General features: G+C 43.7%; 1 protein-coding gene across 2 annotated transcripts in view; it reads right to left on the bottom strand.

Moving 5' to 3' along the window:
• Positions 1-22,827, bottom strand: part of LOC144816539 (uncharacterized) — a 1,138,385-nt gene that overhangs the window by 479,373 nt on the left and 636,185 nt on the right. The window contains exon 13 of one of the 2 annotated variants that reach the window (XM_078674269.1): positions 14,935-15,068. The exons of the other annotated variant lie outside the window; for it this stretch is intronic. Coding sequence (XP_078530395.1) covers positions 15,063-15,068 — 6 coding nt within the window. The 3' untranslated portion in view covers positions 14,935-15,062. Of the gene's footprint in view, positions 1-14,934; positions 15,069-22,827 lie in introns of those variants that run through there. 2 annotated transcript variants of the gene reach the window in all.

The raw sequence follows: 22,827 nt of genomic DNA, 5'->3' as shown, positions 1-22,827 counted from the left end.
TCAAGGAACTGTGCCCTGATTGGCTAGGAGTGCCGCAGCGTCACAGCAAAGTCGCGCTGTGATTGGATAAAGCGCTAATGAGTTGTTTATAAGTATCTTCGTTTTGAAGTTACTTTTTTGAATGTCCCCGAATTGAATACCTTTTCTTGAGGAGTGCGTGATATAATAGACGAATAGTGGCAGCAAACAACATTTTGTGCACTTTGTTAAAAATTCAGCATGTTTGCAGTAACTGTATGATTCGAAGCCGCCTTGCTCTGATTGATTAAAATACCTGGCGCGTCATTGTAGAGCCGCGCTAAAATTTGACTAAAGAGTTTAGAGCATTGGGGCAAGGTAAGGCTCTGATTGGCTGAAGAGGCCTGGCGAATCACAGCAAGGCCGTGCTGTGATTGGTTGGAGCATCGCTACCAACACTGTAATTGGCTGAAGCACGTTGTTGCTTCAAAGTTATTGTTGAATAAATTGTAAAAAGTAAAAATTGCCGCTTTGAATTTCCTTCCTCGCAGCGCTATTGTTTGCATGTCACAGCTAATGTGAGGCGAGTGGGACAGAAGCAGTAGCGATTCATGGCCTTAGCAACAGTCTGGTCAGCTGAGCATTGTGGTAATCACACGCTGATTGATTAAAACACCTGTTGTGCTGATGCACATTGTTTATTTCCTATCAAACCCTATGCTAGTAATGCCCAGAAATATATTTTAATAACTGATTAACATTAAAAAGTGGAATTTTATAAAACATTGAATATTATATGTAACTAGTTACCCTGTTTAATTGAGAATAACAGCAAAGGTGATTAGAGTTTATTAAATAAAAGTTAAATAATAAATAGTTATCATTAAAATTGTAAATTAAATACAGGTTATAGCGAAAACAGTAAAACATTGTGTCACAGAACGAAATGCGATAATGATATATAATTAATGTTTAAAGGGTAAAAGGTTATTTACAAGCAAGAAATTATATTTAAATTAAAAGGCAATTAGATTAGGTTTTCTTTTTCCACAGGTATATGTTGCAGAAGGTGTGTAAGTGAAAATTAAGTACATTTAAAACACATGTGATTATATGTTGGTATTGATATAAATAAAATTTTTGCGTTGTTATTGTTTTTCCAAATTGATAAATTTTCTTTACAGGTTAATTATAATTAGTGATACAGGTAAATTAGAAGATATATTAAATTGTTGAGGTTATAAAGTTTTCTTCACCTGACCTTGTTAAATTAATTAATTAATTGATCAGCAAACGCTGCAAGGCAAATTTAGAGAGTACATTTACCAAATTAATTAAAGAAAATGTCTTCCTTATACAAGAAAATGAAAAAGGTTGTTGCCAAATGCGAGAGTAAATTAAAGATTCCCAAATTAGCGAAAATAAATAATAAAAGTGTCAGAGTAGAAAATATAGATCAGTGTACAATTGATGTTGTAAATATGGATCAGAACAGAAATTCACGAAGACTCCTAGAGCAGATTAATGAAACGCCAAAAGTGTCAGATCAGATTGATAAAGTGCCAGTTCAGAATTCTACTAAAATTAATGCGACAGAAAATGATGATGAAATGTCTGGTACTTCTGGAATTAATATTCCTGATTATGTAATTTCATCAAATGATTTAAAGGAGTCTATGAAATTTATGGAAACAGAGATAGTCCCTACACTTAGGAAAGAAGAAAGTATTCCCGTAGTTTTAAAGGTCCCATTAACTGAAAAGGTTTATTCTATTGTACTTGAGATTGAATTAGTAGGGATTACAACTCAGCAAGAAACAGAGATGACTTCAATTCTGGTAAGTGAGAAGTCTGACAGTGACCTAATTGAATTAACACAGCCTGATGAGTCAAAATTATGCTCAAACGAAAAGGAGATTGAAATAAATGAGCTGAATGAACAGTTACAAATACAGCGACAGGTAATGACTCAAGAGATTGAGATGGCTTCATTGCCATTGCAAATTTTTGTTAATGAACAGACAGAGAAAACAGATACAGGATTAAATAAAGAACAAGAAAACAGTCCAAGAAGATTAAATGCACTTCCAAAATGTTGGAATAAAATTGATGTTCTTTTAAGTGAAGACATCAAAGTGAAGGACGCAATTGATCAACAAATTGAAACATTGACTTCTGCAGGTTCACTTTTCAGAAATGCAAATTTAATTAAAAGATTGATTGATGATATTCAATTGGCAGAAAGGTTTGCTGTCGTGATATGTGCAGCATACAAAAAGAATGATGAACATGCTTTGAGTTCACTAATACTAACAGTAGTTGAAACATGGCAGGTAGTCAAAGACTTACAAGATGATGCAACTCATGAGGAGAAAAACACATGGTTGAGAACAGATTTTAGACAGCGAGATGAGGATGAGATTTTGTCACACAAAGATGGTAGAGTAGTTTTACCAAATAGCATGATTACTGACATGGACAGAATGTACCATAGATTTGTGGAATTCCTTTACCAGAGGTGTCCGACATGTCAACAAGTGAACACAATCAAGAAAACAATTGTGAGATTGGGAACGGAATTACAGGAGAGTGGTTCATTGACTAGATTACAAATGGATTTCTGTGAGATGTCACTACATGACAAACTGTGCTACATTTTTGTGATTTACTGTTTGTTTTCAAAATGGTTTGAAACATTTCAGATGCGACATGATGATGAAATTACTGTTGCAAAGTTATCAGATAACAGAAAACATATTGAAAACAGATTGCTCCATTGTACAGATAGACTAGAAATTTCAGATGTTGAGGAGCATGAGAATGTTATTATAAAAGTCAGAGATGCAAAAATGTGCCTAGCTGCAGGTACAAAGTGGACAGATATTCTTCCACTTGTTTTGATGTTTCTGAGAAGTACTACTGATAAAAAGACAGATTTAAGTCCACGTGAGATTATGATGGACAAGGTCATGAGACAAACATTTATACCAGAGAAAAGAATGATGTCTATCAATGATAGCATCAATTTGGAGAACTGCAGGAATTTATCAGATGAAATGATTTCTGTGTTTGATGAAGATGAAACTGAAGTGCAAACAAGAGAAAAAGAGCAAGTACTTGAATTGTTACCAGGAAAAAGAATAAGGAAAAAGGTTCGTCTAAAAGAAAATTCTCTAGCGCCAAGGTGGCAGAAAAGGAGGCTAGTCAGTCTTGTCACAACAAATGCAGAGAAGTGCAAAAGACTGAAGAAGTGGATTGACACTGGCCATACTTTTCGTGTAACTACACCTGAAAATCCTGATGAGAATAGTGTCACAATTGATGATTCAGATTCTGAAGAAGAGCCTGAAGAGAATCCAGATCTTGAAGATCGACAAGTTGGTCGACATCTGGTGAACATGAATAGAAAACAAGCCTTGATTGAAGAAGACTTGAAAATTGTGACTGAAGACTCAGAAAATGATGGAAATCTGCCAGAAAAAGAAGCAGAAGAAGAATGTGATCAGATTATGATTCAAGACCAGGAGAGTATTGAAAAGCAGAAGAGTAGCTCTGAAAGCAGGAACAAGAATTCTGAAACTGGGAAGTTGAAGGTAATTGAAAATGAAGAAGATGAATTGCCAAGTACCAGCTACAAAGATGACGTTCCTAACGGAGTGAAGCTGCCGAGTAAAGAAGTACCTGAGTCCAGAATGAAAATTTCTGACACTGAAACTGATGAAAGTGATGAAGATTCTCAAATAAGAAAATTCAGAAAAGGAGCTTGGAGAACAGAATGTAATGTGACCAAGCAAAAGAAGAAGTTACTAAGAAAAAGTAACTGGCCAGAAGAAATTGAAGGCCTAAAATTCAAATTGAGATACAGATCAAAGAAACAGATTGATGAGATATCAAGTCAAAAAGATTCTGTAAAGAAAAGTGAGGCAGGAAAGAAAATTGAAGGGATACCTGTAGTGGAGGTAAATGATGAGAGTCAAAAAGAGATTGAAAACAAAGGTGACAATGATTGAAGTACATACCTGTTAAATTTTTAGGTTCTCTGTTTTTGGCATAAGGCTGAAGAAAATGTGTTAGATGACACAAGGTCGAAGAAATACTGTTAGCTGAAAAATTAATTTGTGACATTAGGTCGAAGAAAAACTGTTAGAAGGTTTAAAAAAAAAAAAAAAAACAATTTTGAAAAAGGGGGGTGTTAGAAATTTTTAGAAAATTTAGGTAAAATTTTTGTTTTATTTTTCTTTGCAAGCTTAATGAAAATATAATTCTGCTTTGGTTAATTTAGGTTATTGTTCTTTTAGAAATTAACAAGGAGAAATTTAAGGTCAATATGACAAACAAGATACTGACATTTTATTAGTTATAGTTTTTGCAACACTTTTGCTGAAGCTTAGTTGTATGTTACACAAGAGAAAGAAATAGAACTGGAGGGGTTTCTTAAAACTCAATATGAGAATTGTAGATAAACTGATGAGATAAGTCTTTAGAAATACTAACACAGGTGAAATTGAATCATGTTCATCTTAGATAAAATCTTTGCTAAAATATTGGGTGGTGGTGTGGTGATTTGTTAATCACCAGATGAGGGAGTTGATGGAGCGGGATAGAAAACAGAAATCTGTTTAAACCCGTGAAGTCACACTTCCATAAATAAATTAATAATGCTAACAACTTGTGCTGTGTGTATAATAATTCAACCTAGTTTAAAGTTGCATTTTCACAGAACACGCGGGAAACTAACATGTGTGCTCATAAATGTGCATTATGTTGCATTCTTATGTATGTGGAAAATAATAAATTAATCTTGTCTATTGTCATGTCATAACTAATAGCAGCTGTTTTTAAAATAAAGGCATGTGCTTATTTTGCTTCCCTTGTCTATGTGGTGTCACTATATTCTTTATAGGTGCATAAAGAACCCTGCTGGATTCATGAAGACTGGTAGATATAAAATGCTGCTTTATTTGTGCTTTACTGCTAGGTAATTTAGACTAATGGGTTAATTATTAGCAATGATGGGAGGCAACAGAACAAACTGTATTTCTTTCATTAATTATTCTTTGTGTTTGTTTATATGATAGTTTTACAAATGAAGCTTAGAGATGGCTGCAGAAAATTAGTACCCTTTTTAAAAGTGGCGCAGGGACAGTGGCGCAGAAAATTGACGCTTTCTGAAAGAGGCCTAATGATGAAAATGGCTCAAGTGAAAATAATTCTGAGAAGGATGGAAAAGGCCTCTGAGCTTTTATTTTGAAAGGTTTTGGAATGAACTGCTAAAAAGATGACTTTTTGGAGAAATTTGCTAACGGTTGCTAACGTGCCACGGGAGTTCAGAGTTGACTAGCTCAAGGTTAAAAGGAAGCTGTCGCTACAAAATGTAGCAGCCTAAGGAGAAGCTGCCAAGACTTCTAAATGAACAATGGACTAGTGAATTTGCCCGGGCATGTAAGAAGGAGGTGTCACAGTTTACTGTGGTACGAGGTGGCTCAGCCAATGGAGAACTAGAATTCGTCTGCTGGAATGTGAAAAATAGTTAGCTCAGCTCAATTTAGGGTATAAGAATAGGTTCAGAGAACACATAGTTGGCTTACGCTCGAGAAATCTGGAGGACGATGTTATGCTGATGGACTTTACACGTGAGGACAGGAGTTTTTATTAATTACTTTATTATTAGGTGATGAGGGTAGAGACAGAAATATAGTTAGGATTTTGGAAATGCTTAATTTTACTTATTCCTGCTAATGAATAATAATTCTTGATTTATGCTCTTTTTATTAATACTGAATAAATCTTTCTTTAATGACATTTTTAAATGCTTGTTTAATAAAATACCAAAACCTAAGTTTTTCTAGATGTGTTAAAATAAACTTTCTAAAATGACAAGCTGGTCTTGATTATTGCAGATGGTTTAAACAACTATATTTAGATCTTATCGCCTCATGATTCAAGCGCTCTATTGTTGTTATGGGCCTAGTGTTATAGTGTAAGTTTTGTGGTAGTAGATAGTGTCATTTGTGCAATATTTTGGTGAGAGCGCTGGATCAGGACAAACTGGAAACTGTGATTAAAGCTCATTTAAACTCTATCCTTCACAAATTGACCATCATTGAGAACAGGTTATCACGTTTAGAGAATCAAACACCCAGTGTTCCTGGGTTCCCTGTAGAGCATAGACCTAGACCAAATTACACCGTGGGAGGGATAAATAGCGGGGGTGCTCATAACCCGGTATCTTCCAGTAAAAATATGACACAAGAGGAGCCCCATCAAGGGAATGCAGAAAATAATAGCTTACAAACTATTGTTCCTTTATCACAGATAGGAGGTCCTTTTCAAGGTGACTCCCAGCCTATAAATTCCCTAATTACTAAACAAGTGACCGGGGTGCGTGAAAATACTGACAAAAGACTCCAAAACCCAGGCTTACTCGTAGATCACAAAACACGTTATCCACACAATAGTGGTCTAAACTTACATCTAAATTTGCCTCCCCAAACAACACCCTACATTGTTGTCCTAGCCAATGTTCCCCCACTGCTGCCTGGCTATAGTGAAGATTGACCATCGTTGAGGAATAAATCCTTGCACCTTGTAAATGCAAGGACAGGTATAAACACTAAATTCCTGTTCTCTGAACTTAGGATGGCACGTAGGGTTGGTGGGCAGGGCCAATGGCTAAGACATTGGCGGGGGATTGTATTGTCTTGACCTTCAGGCCTCCGGGTCTGGTAATATCTATATTAGATAGGATGGCTAACCAACTCCTAGACGAGTCAAGAATCTCCATACTACCACTGAGGTTTTTCTATCAACCACCCAGATTGCGATCCCATTTAGTTGAAAATGAGAGTCAAACAAGGTTAAAACAGTATCCACAGTTTACACCATTGTATCATGAAAATCGTTTTGAGTTATTAAGTGGCCTGGCTGAAATAGACTGACTAAAGTTAAAATCATGTGTATTAGAGATTAATGACCATTTATCTGAGACCAGTCTCAATCTATGCAGGAGAACTAATAAGTATATACTTTCTGTGTTGTCTGCAGTTCATACAGACCGATTTCACTCTTAAATGTAGACGCTAAACTCTACGCCAAAGTCCTGGCCACCCGACTGGCCCTTCTTGCGCCGAAGGTGGTTGCCCCAGAACAGTCCGGTTTTGTACCGGGACGAAACCTGTCCTATAATATACGCACAGTGCTGGGTACTATGCAGCATGTGCGTCAGGATGCGAAGGCCGTCGCAATTTTCTTAGACATGGAGAAGGCGTTCGATTCCGTTGAATGGCCATTCATGCTAAAGGTCTTGCGTCGTATGGGGCTCGGTGAACAGTTTTTGCAAATGATTGGCGCCCTGTACTGGAGACCAGTAGCCCGGGTGCGGCTGGGGGACCGGGTCTCGGATCCCTTCCCCATCAGTAGAGGCACAAGGCAGGGCTGCCCCCTGTCCCCGTTGCTATACGCCCTCGTCGCTGAACCACTCGCATGCGCATTACGGGAGTACCATTGCCATAGGGGGGTTAGCTTTCCGTCCTACAAAATAGCCGTTTCGACGTATGCGGACGATACGCTACTTTATGTGCGCAATCCAGAGTCAAACCTTTCGCCTGTTCTCCGAGAGGTGGTGCGCTTTGGCGCCCTCTCGGGTCTAAAGGTTAACTGGGAGAAATCGGTGGCGTTCCCACTGACCCCGGTGACGGACCGCTTTGAAATGGAATTTCCGTTGCACTGGTCGGCGGACCCGGTGAGGTATCTTGGTATAATGATTCACACTGATCCGGAGGTGCTCTTTACTGAAAACTATGGGGTGGCTTTTAGCAAATGCGAAGACAACGTGGAACGATGTTGTAAGCTTCCGCTATCTCTGATGGGCCGCGTGGCCATCATGAAGATGGTGATTCTCCCGAGATTCTTATTCCTATTCACCACCTTGCCCATAATTCTCTCACAAGCCTTCTTTCGGAATCTAACAAAGCTTATGACCCGCTTGGCTTGGGGGAGCGGGCAGCCACGCGTCCGATGGAGCACTCTTACACTCCCGTGTGAGCTGGGTGGGCTGGATGCGCCTGACCTAGAGAGATATTATAGAGTGGCCCAGGCCACGCACCTACACACGTGGATTCATGGTGACAAGAACATCCCGCACGTACGGTTGGAACGGCTTTTTGCGGAGCCTCTTCCGCTCCCGGCCACAGTTTGTACTCCGGTTGATCGTAGGGTGGGTGTACTGGACTCGATAACGGCTACAAAGCATGCTTGGAACGCTTTACTGCAAGCTAGGGAAGAAGTGCTGCTATACTCCCCAGTGATGGCGGTGGAGTGGATGCAGTGGCTGGCCCCCATTGGGGACAGGAACGTACTCCGAGCGCTGAAGGAGCTGGGGCTTGAGACTGCGGGTGATCTGTTTGAGGGTGGTAAGGTCAAAACGTGGGACCAGGTTACACAGGGAGTTGAGGGCCCGACATTGCTACAGAGGTTCCAATTCCACAGACTTAGAAGTGCCTTGAGAGACATCCTAGGCCCAGACCTGACAGAGCCGCCAGATATTCCAGAACTCTCGTACGTCATAGCAACAGCGTCCCCACGGCATTTGACGACACAACTGTACAAGAGCATTGTCTCCTACAGAGCGCAGGAGCCTTCCAAGGCCCGACTGGCTTGGCAGACTGACCTCGAGATAGAAATAGACGACTTGATGTGGGCGTATTGCTGTGCCAACACTAGAAAAGTGTCTCTGAATGGGCGACACAGGTTGATACACTTTAAATTCCTACAGAGAGTATATTACACTCCTGAACGCTTACATCGTTATGGCCTCCGACACTCCCCTGAATGTGAGCGCTGCCACGCTCAGGTGGCGGACTTCCTGCACATGGCGTGGGGCTGCCGCAAGATATATGAGTTCTGGGAGGCAGTTATTTCGGAATTAAGCGAGATACTGGATCATGAACTACCGATGGATCCTGCTTTGGCACTGCTGGGCTATTCAAAGCCTCTGCCAGTGGCGTGTAGAAGGTTGGCGGACATGGGACTGCTGTTAGCGAGACGTACGGTGGCGCAGTGTTGGATGAGAGGGCCGACCCCGACCAAAGAGCGATGGGCAAGGGACATGGTATACTGCTGCACACAAGCTGAACATTACAGCGAGCTCCTTCCTCCCACTAGTAGGCCGAAGAACTTCTGGGGCTTATATACCATCTTTAGAAACACCAGGGGGGGACTCAGCGAACACACAGCGGGCAGAGGGGGAGGATACACAATAGCTGACACACACACAATACACTCATGAGACCTCGGTAGTGGAGGGGACTACTTTGAGTAGGGAGACATGGCAACAGTTGGGTGGAGTATTGAAACCTGGCTGTCATGAGGCAAGGGACAGACGATACCACACAAGGGAGGTTCCACAGGGCACGGTCGACACTTCCTCGGCCTACTCAAAAGGAGGTACGCCTGGGGCGAGAGAGGCGGACACCAACACGAGACTACACATGGCACTGCAAACAACAGACGGGACAGTGAACGGGTAGGACAGCGAGAGGGGGGGTTGGGAGTTCAGTGGGGGGTTTTCTTTCCTGTTTCAAGTGGGGGGGGAAGTCTACTGTAGGGGGAAAAGTGGAGGGATTTCAAATACAAAATGCACCTGCATTTCCAACTTTACAGCATACGACTTCCATTACCTACTTTTTGTGAGTGTGTAGAAGTTATCATGTGCACCGTCATAATCTCAGCGGAAGTTTGCGATTGGACCACCTACTATCAGGTGATGAAGCGCCGCCGTGCCCCCGGGTTGACGGCATCAGGCTGTGTACTTCGAATAGACTGTTTATTATCTACATACATCATTACACCTCTACCGCATCGCCGGCCCGGGTGGTTGTAGGCGCTATGCTGTGTATGACTTGAACCATGTTAATAAAGGTGTTTAAAAAAAAAAAAAAAAAAAAGTATATACTTTCTGTGGACCCTGCACGTAATTGTAGCCTTCTGCAGCAGTTCCATAATAAAGGCTTGGGACTGATGGAAGATACTGGGAGAGAGCTAATTGCCACACAAGATGAACAACCAGTAAATAGTGGAGATGGTTACTTTTTACATACGCAAAATTGCCCACCCAATAGGTGCAGCCTCCGTTTAATTTCTTGGAATCTGGCAGGCATCTCACAAAGGTTACTGGATGGGGCATGGGTTCAGTATATTAAAACTTTTGATATTATCTGTTTACAAGAAACGTGGAGAAGAAATGATTTCTTTTTGGACGGATATAACTCAGTAATTGTTCAGGCTGAACCCTCATTGGTTGGGAGGGAAAAGGGAGACCTAACCACCCTAATCTCAGTACAGTATGAGTCACTAAGAATAGTTAAAGTAATTGACTCTCCATGGTACCAGCTAACTTTGTGCTTCCACTTGATTGATGTACCTTTATTATTAGTCAACTGGTACTATAACATCTTTGATACGAGAATCAATCACATCAGAATTCTGCGTAATATGGAGATTGTGAGGGTGGCAGGTAAGGTCTCCCCTCTGTGTATCATGTGGTTAGAAGATTTTAACTGTACTTTATGCCAGTATAGTGGGCCTGTGGGTTAGTTGATACTAATGATCAATCTCTGACACATTTTAAGCATACTATACAGGGTGTTGTGTTAAACTCCACTCTCATAGCCAATGATCTATGTAGGATCGATACCCCGGTCAGTACCTCAATGGTGCAATTCCCGACATTTCAGGTGGCGGGGGAGGGGGGTTGGGGTTGTCGTGAAAGTACAATTGATTTCATGTTGATTTCTAGCAGGTCCATACACCTTGTTGACGGTTTTGCAGTTGAACCAAATCCAGCTAGTGACCATAACCCCCTTACTGCATCCTTACGCACGGTCATGCGTAAGGGTAAGCGCTCTGATCTTCTAACGAAATATAATCATAACTAGGGATAAGGTTAAAATAGGACAACATTAACCCCAGGGCCCTTGAGGAGTCTAATATTAAAATCAAGTTAACGCAAGTGATGACCTGTTTAACTGACACAACACAGCCAGACGCGATAATACAGAGTTTTGAAGTAATTTATGAGGGTGTGGCCAAGAACCTGTTTAAACCAGTGAGAAAAGGTAGTCATTCTGAAACAAGGTGGTTTAACGCCCAGTGTTCTGCAGCTCAAATTAGATTGAAACAGGGGCTACACATAGTTCCTGGTGATAGGGACATGATAAGAATGGCCAGGCAAACTTATAAAAAGGTTATTTCACAGAGAAAGGACAAATTGAGAAAGCAGGCTTGGGACGACCTAGAAAGAGCAAGTGCCCTGAAGGATTCTAGGAGTTTTTGGGCGGTGTTAAACCGCCTGCTTTTCAGCAATAAAACAAGGACCATGGACACTCATATAACAGGGGTGGATTGGGAGGCCCATTTTTTGAAGATATTTAACCCAAAGGGTATTTTATTAAGTGAGAGTGAGGATGACCTAGTTTTTAATATGCAGACGGCGCAACAGCTTAGCTGATCCCTTTTCATGAGCTAAAGTAGAGGAGGCATTGAGAAAAGGCATTTCCCTTAAAGCACGAGGGTAAGATGGTGTGCCACTGGATTTATTTAAAAATAACTCACAAATTTGGGCACCTTTGTTACTTAATGTTTTTAAAGCTGTAATTGATCCATACAACATCTTCATGGAAAGAAGCAGCGGTGGCGCAAATTTTTAAAAAGGGAAATAGAAATTATCCTAAATGTTATAGGCCGATTTCGCTAATAGATGCCTCCTGTAAGTTGTTGGGGAGTGTAATCTTGCACGCCTGGAGACATGGGCCAATGGATACGGTATTATAGTGAACACCCAAATGGCTTCTGGAAGGGAAGGGTAAAAACTGAGCAGTGCCTCAACTTGTCTATGATAATGGGCAAGTATATGAAGGCCAGTGGTGTTTCCATCCATCTGGCCTTCATGGACTTGTCCAGCGCTTTCGACAGTGTGTCGGGGAAAACTGTGGTCGAAAGCAAGTAAAGGGATTCAGTAGCTGTTAACGTTAATCTTTGCAGAAATTGAGTTATTGGGATAAATGACAATTTAACTGATCTATGGGCCAATCTGCAAACAATCCCTATTGACATGCACCTGTGCCTAGCCTATATTCGTACTCTTATATCTGTCAAATCACATGTAGGAGAAGGCACAAGGTACCAGACACCACAGGGATACATGCATTTCATCAGATCCTGTAGGGAGTTTACAACCCTGTAACTGAACCACCTTAGGAATGTGAAACATTTTGAACCGCTCTATGATTAAAGCACTTTCTTTTACCCAAAAGACAAAAACCAGGCTGGAAAATACTTTTTTGTGTCTGTTGGCTGGCTATTGAGTACTGAGCTCTTGCCCCATCACCCTATACTACCTTCCTGAGAAGAATGCGACTGCTCACTGTCGCTACTTCAAGAGTCAAGTGCAGAAAAGCTTGTCCTTGACCCAATTTGGAGAGCCATAATAGGACAGTTCCCAGGATACCAGTACCAAACAGCCCCAATGACCACAGTTGGGGCGAAGTACCCATTGACTACCCTATGACACCCTAGAATGGGGTCTAACAACTGAAGACATTTATGGCTGCTGAAAGTGCTGGAAATTTAACATTTCCTTCCAAAATGGAGTCCCTTTCTTTCCTGAGTCGAGCCCGATAATTGAACACCTTAATTTCAAGTACAGAGCTTCCTTGTTCTTCATTTACATGTTAATCTGTAGAAAGATAAAAATTCTCAAAGAAGCTGTCTATTTTATTGCTTTGCATTTCTAATGATAGAAGCAAGATCCTACCTGTATTCAAGAGCTGATGGTTACTATGCATTACGGTTGGGGAGGACAAAAGGGGCATACCACTAAGAGGTTAGCAGAATATGCTTGCCATCCCTAGTTTAGAAACCACATATGGGTGGAGCAGGAAAATTTTTGATTTCTCACCCAGCACCTAGCCCCAGTGTTATGAATCAAAGAGACATATGTGGAGTGAGGCATGGAGTAACTTGTCATAGAAAGGAGGCAAATGAAAAAGCCAACAAAGGGCTAATCATCCATTCGGTACTGTCACATATTGTCAAACAAGTAATAAACTAGACGGCTGTGGTCCAGTCTATGGAGCTGTTCCTCCTTCTTGGTGGGATGAGGAGGAGGGAAGACACATCGATGAATGACTGACTTGCCCATGTGAAAGTCAAATACCACTTTCAGTATAAAAATCCTGTTTATCCAGGTAGAGCCTGTGAATGGTCATCAGAACAAGAAGGCTGGTAGTTAACCGGCCCCTGAAGTAATTTTCAATAGGAAGATGGTTTACAGAGTCAGAAATCAAAAAAAGTTACTTTGTATCGGCTGGAATAGGGATGCCATAAGGAAGGTCAATACAAGATTCAAATCACAATAAGGTCAAATAAACAGAGGGGAAAAATAGACAGAGCAATCCTTTCAGAAAACAAACCACTAGTGGTGGCTTAAACAGATAATGCTGAACAGAGAGGCACATGAAAGCAGATAAAGCAGCGAAATAACATTGTTAAGTCATGACTGATGAGGGATTCAGACGTCTGGCTTGAACCACTAGACAAACATAATCCAGAGACCCGTCCAAATGAGGTAGGTTTCCTGGCAGCCAGGATGACATCAACAACTCCAGGAGCTACTCAGTAGGCCACAATCACATTTCATGTGAGCAGGAGCAGTGTTTGGTGATTGGGATGAAGGAAAAGTGCCCTACTAGGAGAGTTGATTCACTTTGTGCAGAAGAGAAACAAGGCAGAGTGCCAAGTTCTATCAGACTGGCATACTAAATCTTCCATACAAAATACAGGGTTATCAGGATCAGCTGTGCTCAATCCTCACATACCTTCTGCAGAACTGCTGACAGGAGTAGGATCAATGTGATCATGTAAAGCAGCCCTCATGATCAGTTAAACTTGAAGGTTTCCTCAAGTGAACCATTCAGGGGAAAATGAATAGCACAAAACCAAGGACACTTCCTGTTTTGGACTGTGGTAAAGAAGAACCAGTTATGAGCACTAGAGTCTGGAAAACATTACTACTGCCACTTACTTATGAAGTTCTCACTCCAGATCTTCCAAGGAAAGGAGATTGAAAGTATCCATTCTCACTCTAAGGATGAATGTGAGGTGTGCAGTAACCAAGAAACAATCCCATTACTGAACAAACTGCCCCAGTTAAAAAACATTGCAACACAGGCTCACTGAACCTATACAGCCCGGTATGCAGATGTAATACACAGTGGTGGTGATGTTGACAGAAATTGAATGACAGTCCCAGAGAACAAAGACCTTCATGGTAAGATGGACAACCTCCAGTTCCAGCACATTTACGTGTATGTGCTGCTCTGAAACGGAACAAAGACACTAGTCGTGATGTTACTCAGAAGAGCACCCCAGCCCAGAATGGCGGTATCCATAACTAGGGTAGCCTACAACCTACAACTATGCAAGGCTGACTCAACAACAAATTAAAGAGGCACATCCACCTGTGCTGATCTAGGTTGACATAAAGGAGAATACGCACCGGAGTCAAGAGAAGCCCTTGATGTTGTAGCCATTAGTTCCTAGGCACCACTGACGGGCTCTCATTTGCCATCTGGTGTGTGGAATCCAACAGGATGCATGAAGTATAATACAAGAAGGTAGTAGTGTTCCCAACATCGGAAAGGACCCCACATCAAAAAAGAAAGAGCATGTATCTAATAATCAAGTAAATGGCGTGATATGTAAAGAGTAGCTGTGAGTACAGCGGGGTGCTAGGTAGGCTGTAAGCACTTACTACCAAAAAGTGCCGCAAGCAGATTGAAGAAACAATCCACTGGAAAATTCACAAGAAAGGCAGCTAATGCAACACACTCATAGACAATATAATAGGTCCTAAACACAACCAAATCTTCAAGGACCAATGTCACTAATGATTAAATAGGCAATTTCCAAGAGTCATTTATAAAATGCAAGGCATCCAGAAGGTTCAAAAGTATGAGATAAACAGTCCGCAAAGCTTCAATATATGATGTTACTTTTATTATTCTTCTTTCATGTTTCGTCTGTACCTGGTACGTACAATGACTTTCTCAAGGCTGTAAGCAAAAAACGCGTACAAATCAATACACTTATAGTACAAGAGTGATATTACCATATAACCAAAGAAATATACAGAACATTGTATATAGGCAATATCAAACATCGTGCCATTAGTGAAAGTACTCTGAAAAAAAGATGAGTGTTCGAATATAGCGCCGTGTAAAAGACAGGGAAAAATCACCAAAATTAATCCCAAAACAAAGCATCATAAAAGCAAAGATGCCCAAAAAACAGAATGAAAAAGTGCAATTAAGTTTGTTTGTCCACTTGCACCAGTAGTATGAATAGGTATTGTACGCAATTGTTGCTGATTGTCAAAAAACATTTTTAATTTAAGCCGGCGTACAAATTTAAACAAGTCAATATGGACTTGAGTGAAATCCGGTTTGGACATTGGACAAAAACTAAGTCCCTTTTTAAGTACATTAATCTCCATGTTGCTTAATGACTGTTTAGACAAATTAACAATGGACACATCATCATTAATACTGTTGACAGTATTGCTGGCACAAGATGGTATAACATCATCTCGAACCTCCATATCGGCACTCATTTCTTCTGTGTTCGCGACACTGATCGTGTGACTCTGTTGCTTGACTCTGGGTCTGTTCTTCCGTCTCCCCCCGCCTGGTTCTTTTTTCCTTTTGTTTTCTGATTGTTGAAACACAATCTGGTACCCTTCCTGTACCTTTCTAGTTCTGATAAAAAAGAAGAAGAGGTACCTGAGGTAATGTTGTTTGGTGCTGAAGTGGATGCCACTTCACTCCTAGCCTCACTAGTATCACTAGCAATGCTAGAGAGATATGACTCGCTAGCTGTCCCTTCATTATCAATTCTTTTGGTTTCAAGGTCCTTAACTTCAGCTCTAGGTCTAACTTCATCAAATTTCTTCGCAAACGTAAAAATGCGACCAATTTTGTAATCATTTTCGTCCCTCTTAAATTTGCGGATTTTTTATCACGAATATAAGTCTGATCTGATCACTCAATACTTTTCTCAATATTTTGAATTTTTTTCAGTAGCTTCATTCAGGTCTAGTTTCTTGATTTCATCTTCTACCTGTTCAATTTATTCCAATAGTTTGGCTCTCTTCCTTTCTGCGTGTCAGATGAGTAGGTTCATCATGCCAAATGATGAAGAAGAGATGAGATCTTCCTACTCCTGTGGCAGATCAGAATCTAGATCCTCGAAGGTCGGAAAGATGATAGCTCTCAACCCTCTCGAGACCTGTCTGATGCATGAAGTAATCAGGACTAACAAGCGTAAAACTTGCAGAACGAGGATTAATGTCGGAGCCATAAACATCAGAGTAATTTCCAAATATTTATAGTCCTCAAAGGAAAGGAAAGCTCTCATAAGGGTTGTGGCTAGCACCACTCCTATGAATATGCTGTGGCTCAGGAAAGTAACTTCCACCCATGCCCCCAGCTTCCTGTGCACTGGATACATACATGCTAATATACGCGAATTAGGTGTGAGACTCTCTATTTTTTTATCTAACAATTGCCTTATTTGGGCTACTACAGGATCAGTGCTTAATGTTCTTAGGAGGATGGAGCTGCAGAGAGGTCAGAGCTGAAGACTAGTGAAATGTCGTGTGTGGAGGAGAAGGAGCGAGCAGTTGGCCGCTGGAGCTGCAGGCTTCCGGAGCGGACTGTGAAGAGCCGACGTGCAAGGCAGATTGGATACTGGACACCATTTCATCGGGTCTCCCAACAATGGGTGCAGGCTTGCCTCACTGTGACTCTCTTGCTGCAGGCTTGTCCACTGTGTTCTTGTTGGGCGCCAAAAGGTGAGGCAGCAAGGCTCGGAATGTAGTGCGATGAAGGCCAGTGCCTTCCTGATTGCAGTAATTTCAAAAGGCGCCCAGGTGCTGAGGTGCTGTTAGGGGGCATACATGGAGCCTCATCGCCCGCCTGCATGCCAGGAGTATTAGAGCCCACTCTGCTCTCTAGCTACTTCAATAGTACCACCGAAGCCAGTCTTGCATCAACAGAACCTGCATACTCCGGGTGCCCTCAGTTCAGCGAATGCGGCGGCTATAATTGGCCCCAGCATAGCGAGAGTCCCCAGACCATGCGAAAGTGGATCAGCTAGGCTGGGTGCGGCTTGTGGGGTCCAGGTGAACCCCACTCACCTTGCATTGATGGCACTTGTGCAAAAAGCCTGTTGTCAAGCACGCCAGCACCTCCAAGTTCAAAGGGCTAACAGGCCGCCAGCAGGACTAACCCCCAGTAGCCCTCCTTGCCATCTTACAATAAGCTGGGACTAGTCTACTATAAAAGTAAGGCAGGAGACAGCAACAAGACTTATGGGCCTCTAATTAGTAAACAATCCCTCAAGCCTAGCACAAGCTCAAATCCCCTTTTATGGCATTAAAGAACCGACATTAACCTCCCCTGAAGCTCACATTAGGGAGCCCATCATCTCATCCTCATGGTGCTTAGAAGGAAACCTGCCCTTCGCTCAAACTTTGCCACTGAGGGGGAAAGTCACCTCACGCCCAGCAACCACAAGGTTCACACAGAGCACCACACAGATGCATTTACCCATAAAATCACCTCCTAAGGCCACATCAAGCAGTTTTTTAAGCCACCTCTAGATTAACCTGTTTACTGCGGCGGTTAATTCGCTGCAGTGCGGGCGTTTCACGGAGTTGGCGGGGCCACGTCGGCCGTTGGCCGTTCGCAGCACCAGCGAAGCACTGCTCACGACGGCCAACGGCCGACGGGAGCACGGAAGGCGTTAAGGACCTTACTGGCTTCTCCAACTGTTGACGACTCAGAAGCAGTTAAAGCAACCAAGTTCACGGTTGGCCTGAGTATGTGCACAATCACCAACCGTTACCCCATTAAGCACTATGTGAAGTGAAGAACTCACAAAGGCATTAAGGGGTATAAGTATTAGACCTAAAACCTCAGAATTTTAAACTACTTCTGGAATCAAGAGGAACCTTTGCCAAGGAGAAGAGCTGGAGAAACTGAGGAGAAGTACTGCCCCTTTGCTGTGTGCTGTCTGGGGCGGGCCTGCAGTAGCTGATTCTGCCACAGAAAGGATAAGGACTTTGCTGTGTGCTATGTCTCCTGCTTGAGGAAGATCCCCAAGGGCCTGTGTGCGCGGGCCTTCTGTTCTGAAGTCTCATGAACACAAAGACTTCACCCCCTGCTCCCCTGAACCTCCTTGCTGGGAGTTTTGACCTGCCAAGAAGTGCCTGTGACTCTGTTGGGCCTCAGTAGGTTGATCCTGCTTTTGGGAGCTGGAAAAGCAACGCAACTACAAGAAAATCAATGCATCGCTCTTCTTAAAGGGAGCGGTAAGTAATATAAAGAGGGACATGTAGGTCGGGATATGACAAATGTTTATTCCAAAACAATAGTATTCAGGTGCTCACACAGTAAGTGACAATAAGCGTGACGTAAAAAGTGAGGGTGATATTACAAAAAAGACATTGCATTGACAACAATAGTATGAACTCCTTTAGCATATTTTTACAGAGTAAAGGGAGTTCATGTTGTAGGGGGTTTTGTCTGTTGGGAGAGCAGCCTCTAAGGCTGGCAGCAATCATTCTTCCAGAAATTGGACGGCAGAGGTAATGGAGGAAAGGCGCAGGGCCAGGGATCATGAGTTGGAGGTTTTCAGGCTCCAGACCAAGGCAGAGGAGAGCAAGAAAGCTTGTGCTTTGGAGGAAAAGAAAATGAGCTTGGCCCATAAGTTGAGCATGAGAGAACTTGACAATAAAGCCAAACAGGTGGAGTCCAGTACAAATGGTGGCAGCGCACAGCCAGTGCAAGGGGGTAAGGTTTACATTCCCAATGACCGAGTACAGAATTTCCAAAAGGGGGAGGATATTTATGCATGGTTTGCATCTTATGAGGCAGCACTGCGTATGAATGAGGTCCCTGAGAAGAATTGGGGGCGGGCCGTGGAAACACTTTGAGGCCAATGGTGGAACACTGACACCTTTGGAGGAGGCTTTATGCCTCAGGTATGGGCTTACACCAGAGCAGCAGAGGGAAATGTTTAGGTCCTTCAAGAAACTTTAGTCCAATACTTGGGTTTAGTGTGTGAACATGTATTGCAGAGCACTGGATGGTTGGATAAAGGGTAGGAAGGTGAATGATTATCATGGGTTGTACAACTTGATTGGTTGGGAGCACTTGAGTACTCTGTGTATTCCAGAGCTGTGCCAGCATCTGATGGATAGTAAGCTGACTGACCACAGGAAGCTTGCTCAGAAGGCAGACCGCTGGATGAGTACCAGGGTCCACAAGGGGTATGTGGGAAGCCCAGTCAATGGTGGGCAGGGTCCCCAGCAGAAGAGTGGGGGGGACAAGGGTAACCAAAAGGAGTTCTCTAGAGGGCCCCAAAATAGTTCCCAGGGTAAAGATAGCCAGCCCCCCAGTTCTAAGAAGCCATGACACACTAAGGGTAGGTCAGACAACCGGGGTCCCTGCAAGTGTTATGCATGTTGTCAGGAAGGCCACCTTGCAAATGATCCCAAGTGCCTCAAGGCACCACCAGCACCCACGGGTGCACAGTCACTGGGGTTAATTAGTGTAGTGCTGGGGGAGGAGTTGGTTCCTAGTGAGGTTTGGGAGCCAGCTGTCATGACCCTGGTCTCATTAGGAGACAGAGAAATGGTCCAGGAAACCTGCCTGCCGGATAACTCTAAAAGGTACCTGGAGTGGGTGACCATCAATGAGAGGAGGGTGGAGGCTCTGAGATACACATGAGCCAGTGTGACAACTGTCAAGTTTCAATGGGTGTCTGAAGAGCATCCCCAATGTACTTCACCCTGTAGTTGCTACAGACAACCCTGAGCGCCTGTGTAAGATAGAACAGGTTTCCTTTGAGTGGCGGTAGGGGAGGTCTCAGGTTGCATGAAAGCCTGTTGACTGTCTGCTTGGCAATGACCTGGAGAACTCACCTTGGAAGGAGGTGGAGCACCAGGCTTATTTAAAGCTGTTGGGACTGCCTAAGTGGGCCTGTGTGACCACTCGGTCAATGGCAGCCAGTAGGGGCGATCAAGAGGACCTGAAGCCTGAAAGAGGGACCAGATGCCAGCCAGAAAGAGGAAGGGCAGGGGGTGTTGGAAACCACTGCCCGGCGTTCCTACAGTCCAGGAGGAGGCAGAGCCTGAGGGGGATGCCCTGGAACCTACAGGGGAGCAAGTGGCCGAACTGGACGATCTGCCTGAGATGACCCATTGGCAACAGGAAGGAGGTCCCTCCATGGAGGACTTCTGCAAGGTACAGATGGAATTCCCTACTCTTGTTGGTTTGAGGCAGCAACGGCAGACCAGGCAGCAAGTGGTCAGTGTAGATCACATTTGATTTTTTGGTAGAATGGTCTCCTTTACGGTGAGCCTAAGTTTGCTGAGCCTGGGGCAGCCCGTGTGCTGGAGGTACCAGCTTACTACAGGACCTTCCTTCTGGGTCTGGCTCATGACATGCCTTTAGCATGACATTTGGGGCACGACAATAGCTATCACAGGCTTGTCACCCACTTTTACTGGCCCCAAATGCAGAAGCACATTAGCACACATTGTAGATGTTGTCAGACTTGCCAGGCACGTGGGCAATTAGACCGGAGGGAAGTGTAAGGCTCCGCTCCAACCCTTTCCTGTGGTTTGCACCCCTTTCAAGCGGGTGGGTATCGACATTGTGGGGCCACTGGAACCCAAGGCAGCCTTAGGCAACAAGTTTATCTTGGTCTTGGTGGACCATGCCACCCGGTACCAGGAAGCTGTCCCTCTCAGGACAATCACGGCCCCTGTGGTGAGCCGGGCATTGATGGGATCTTTAGCCGTGTGGGGTTCCCAAGAGAGGTGGTCTCTGACCGTGGTACAAACTTCATTTCTAGGTATATGAAGTCACTGGGGGAGGAGTGTGGTGTAATGTACAAATTCACAACTCCTTACCATCCCCAAGGGAGTGGGTTGGTTGAGAGATTATACCGAACCCTGAAAGGTATGATAAAGCGTCTTGCAGAACCCATGAGATGTAAGTGGAACGTCTTTCTACCATGCCTGATGTTTGCCTACCTGGAGTTACCACAGAAATCCTTAGGGTTCAGTCCCTTTGAATTGCTGTATCTGCACCCTATGAGAAGAACTCTGAGTCTGGTGAAGGAGGTATCGGAGAAAACTCCTGGTTAGGGCCCCCCAAGATGTGTCTAGCTACATGCTGGCTTTCAGAAACCAGATTCATAGCTTCAGGAAACTCGCTCAGGCGAACCTGGAAGCCAGCCAGGAGGAGATTAAACAATGGTATTACCAGAAGACCACTCTGGTTGAGTTTCAACCTGGCCAAAAAGTGTGGGTGATGGCACCAGTGGAGCCTTGTGCGCTCCAAGACAGGTGGACTGGTCCATTTGAGGTGGTGGTGCACAAGAGTGATGTAACCTACCTGGTTAACTTGCGGACTCCTAGGAACCCTTTGAGGGTCCTGCACGTGAACTACCTCAAACCTCACTTTGAGAGGTCTAAAGTCACAATGCTCCAGGCTACACATGATGGAATGGAAGAGAAGAGTTAGGCTCTTTCTGAACTCCTGTCAGCCAAGGAACATGATGGGCCAGTGCATGGAGTGAACCTTTCTCCCACCCTGACCCCAGAGTAGCAGAGGGACAGTCGCCAAGTGCTGGGGCAGTTCACCTACCTGTTCTCCTTGACTCTAGGAATCACCGATTGGTATGTCTATGATGTGGACATAAAATCTACAGAGTAACTGACAAAGTCAGGGCCAGCATCAATGTAGAGGTTTACAAGATGTTGGCATTCGAGTCCTCCAGCAGCCCCTTGGCTAGCCCAGTAGTATTGGTTCTGAAAGCTGCAGCACCTGGTGCCACTCCTGAACTCTGGTTCTGCGTGGACTCAATGCCGTCACAAGGACTGACGCGCACCCCATCTACAGTGCTGATGAGCTCATTGATCGGCTGAAGCTGCCGGTACCTTACTACGTTTGATCTAACGTCTGGATACTAGCAGATTACCTTGACTGATGGAACCAGAGAGAGGTCTGCGTTTTCAACACCAGAGGGACACTACCGTATCATGCCCTTTGCGTTGAAGAACTCCCCTGCCACATTCCAGAGACTGGTCAACCAGGTACTCTCCGGGCTGGAGGAATTCAGCGCTGCTTACCTAGATGACATTGCCGTGTTCAGCTCAAGCGGGTAGGAACACTTGCAACACCTTTGTGAAGTGTTGAAGGCTCTGCAGAAGCCAGGCCTCACTATCAAGTCCAGTAAGTGCCAGATAGGGAAGGGTTCCGTGGTGTACTTAGGGCACCAGGTAGGAAGTGGCCAGGTGGTGCCCCTACAACTTAAGAGCAACACCATTCTGGCTTGGGAACCCCCAAAGAACCAGACAGAGGTGAGAGCCTTTTTAGGACTCACGGTTTACTCCAGATGGTTTGTCAAAGGGATATGGCACCATTGTTGCCATTGTTGCCCCCTTGACAGAGCTGACTTCAAGGAAGCAGCCATAGAAAGTGGTCTGGACCGATGCCTGTCAGACCGCTTTTGATGCCCTGAAATGTGCATGTGCACGTCACACATGCTCAAGACACCCAACTTCTCCCAAGAATTTGTTGTGCAGACAGATGCTTCAATGCATGGTGTGGAAGCAGTACTCTCACAATTGAATGACAAGGGCTTGGACCAACCCATAGCTTTCATTAGTAGGAGGCTACTTCCCAGGGAACAGAGGTGGAATGCAATTGAAAGAGAAGCTTTTGCTTTGGTCTGGTCTGG

The sequence above is a fragment of the Lissotriton helveticus genome, chromosome 1_1 (genome assembly GCF_964261635.1).
Source record: "Lissotriton helveticus chromosome 1_1, aLisHel1.1, whole genome shotgun sequence".
NCBI lineage: Eukaryota > Metazoa > Chordata > Amphibia > Caudata > Salamandridae > Lissotriton > Lissotriton helveticus.
This window is presented reverse-complemented; position numbering and strand designations above follow the sequence as displayed.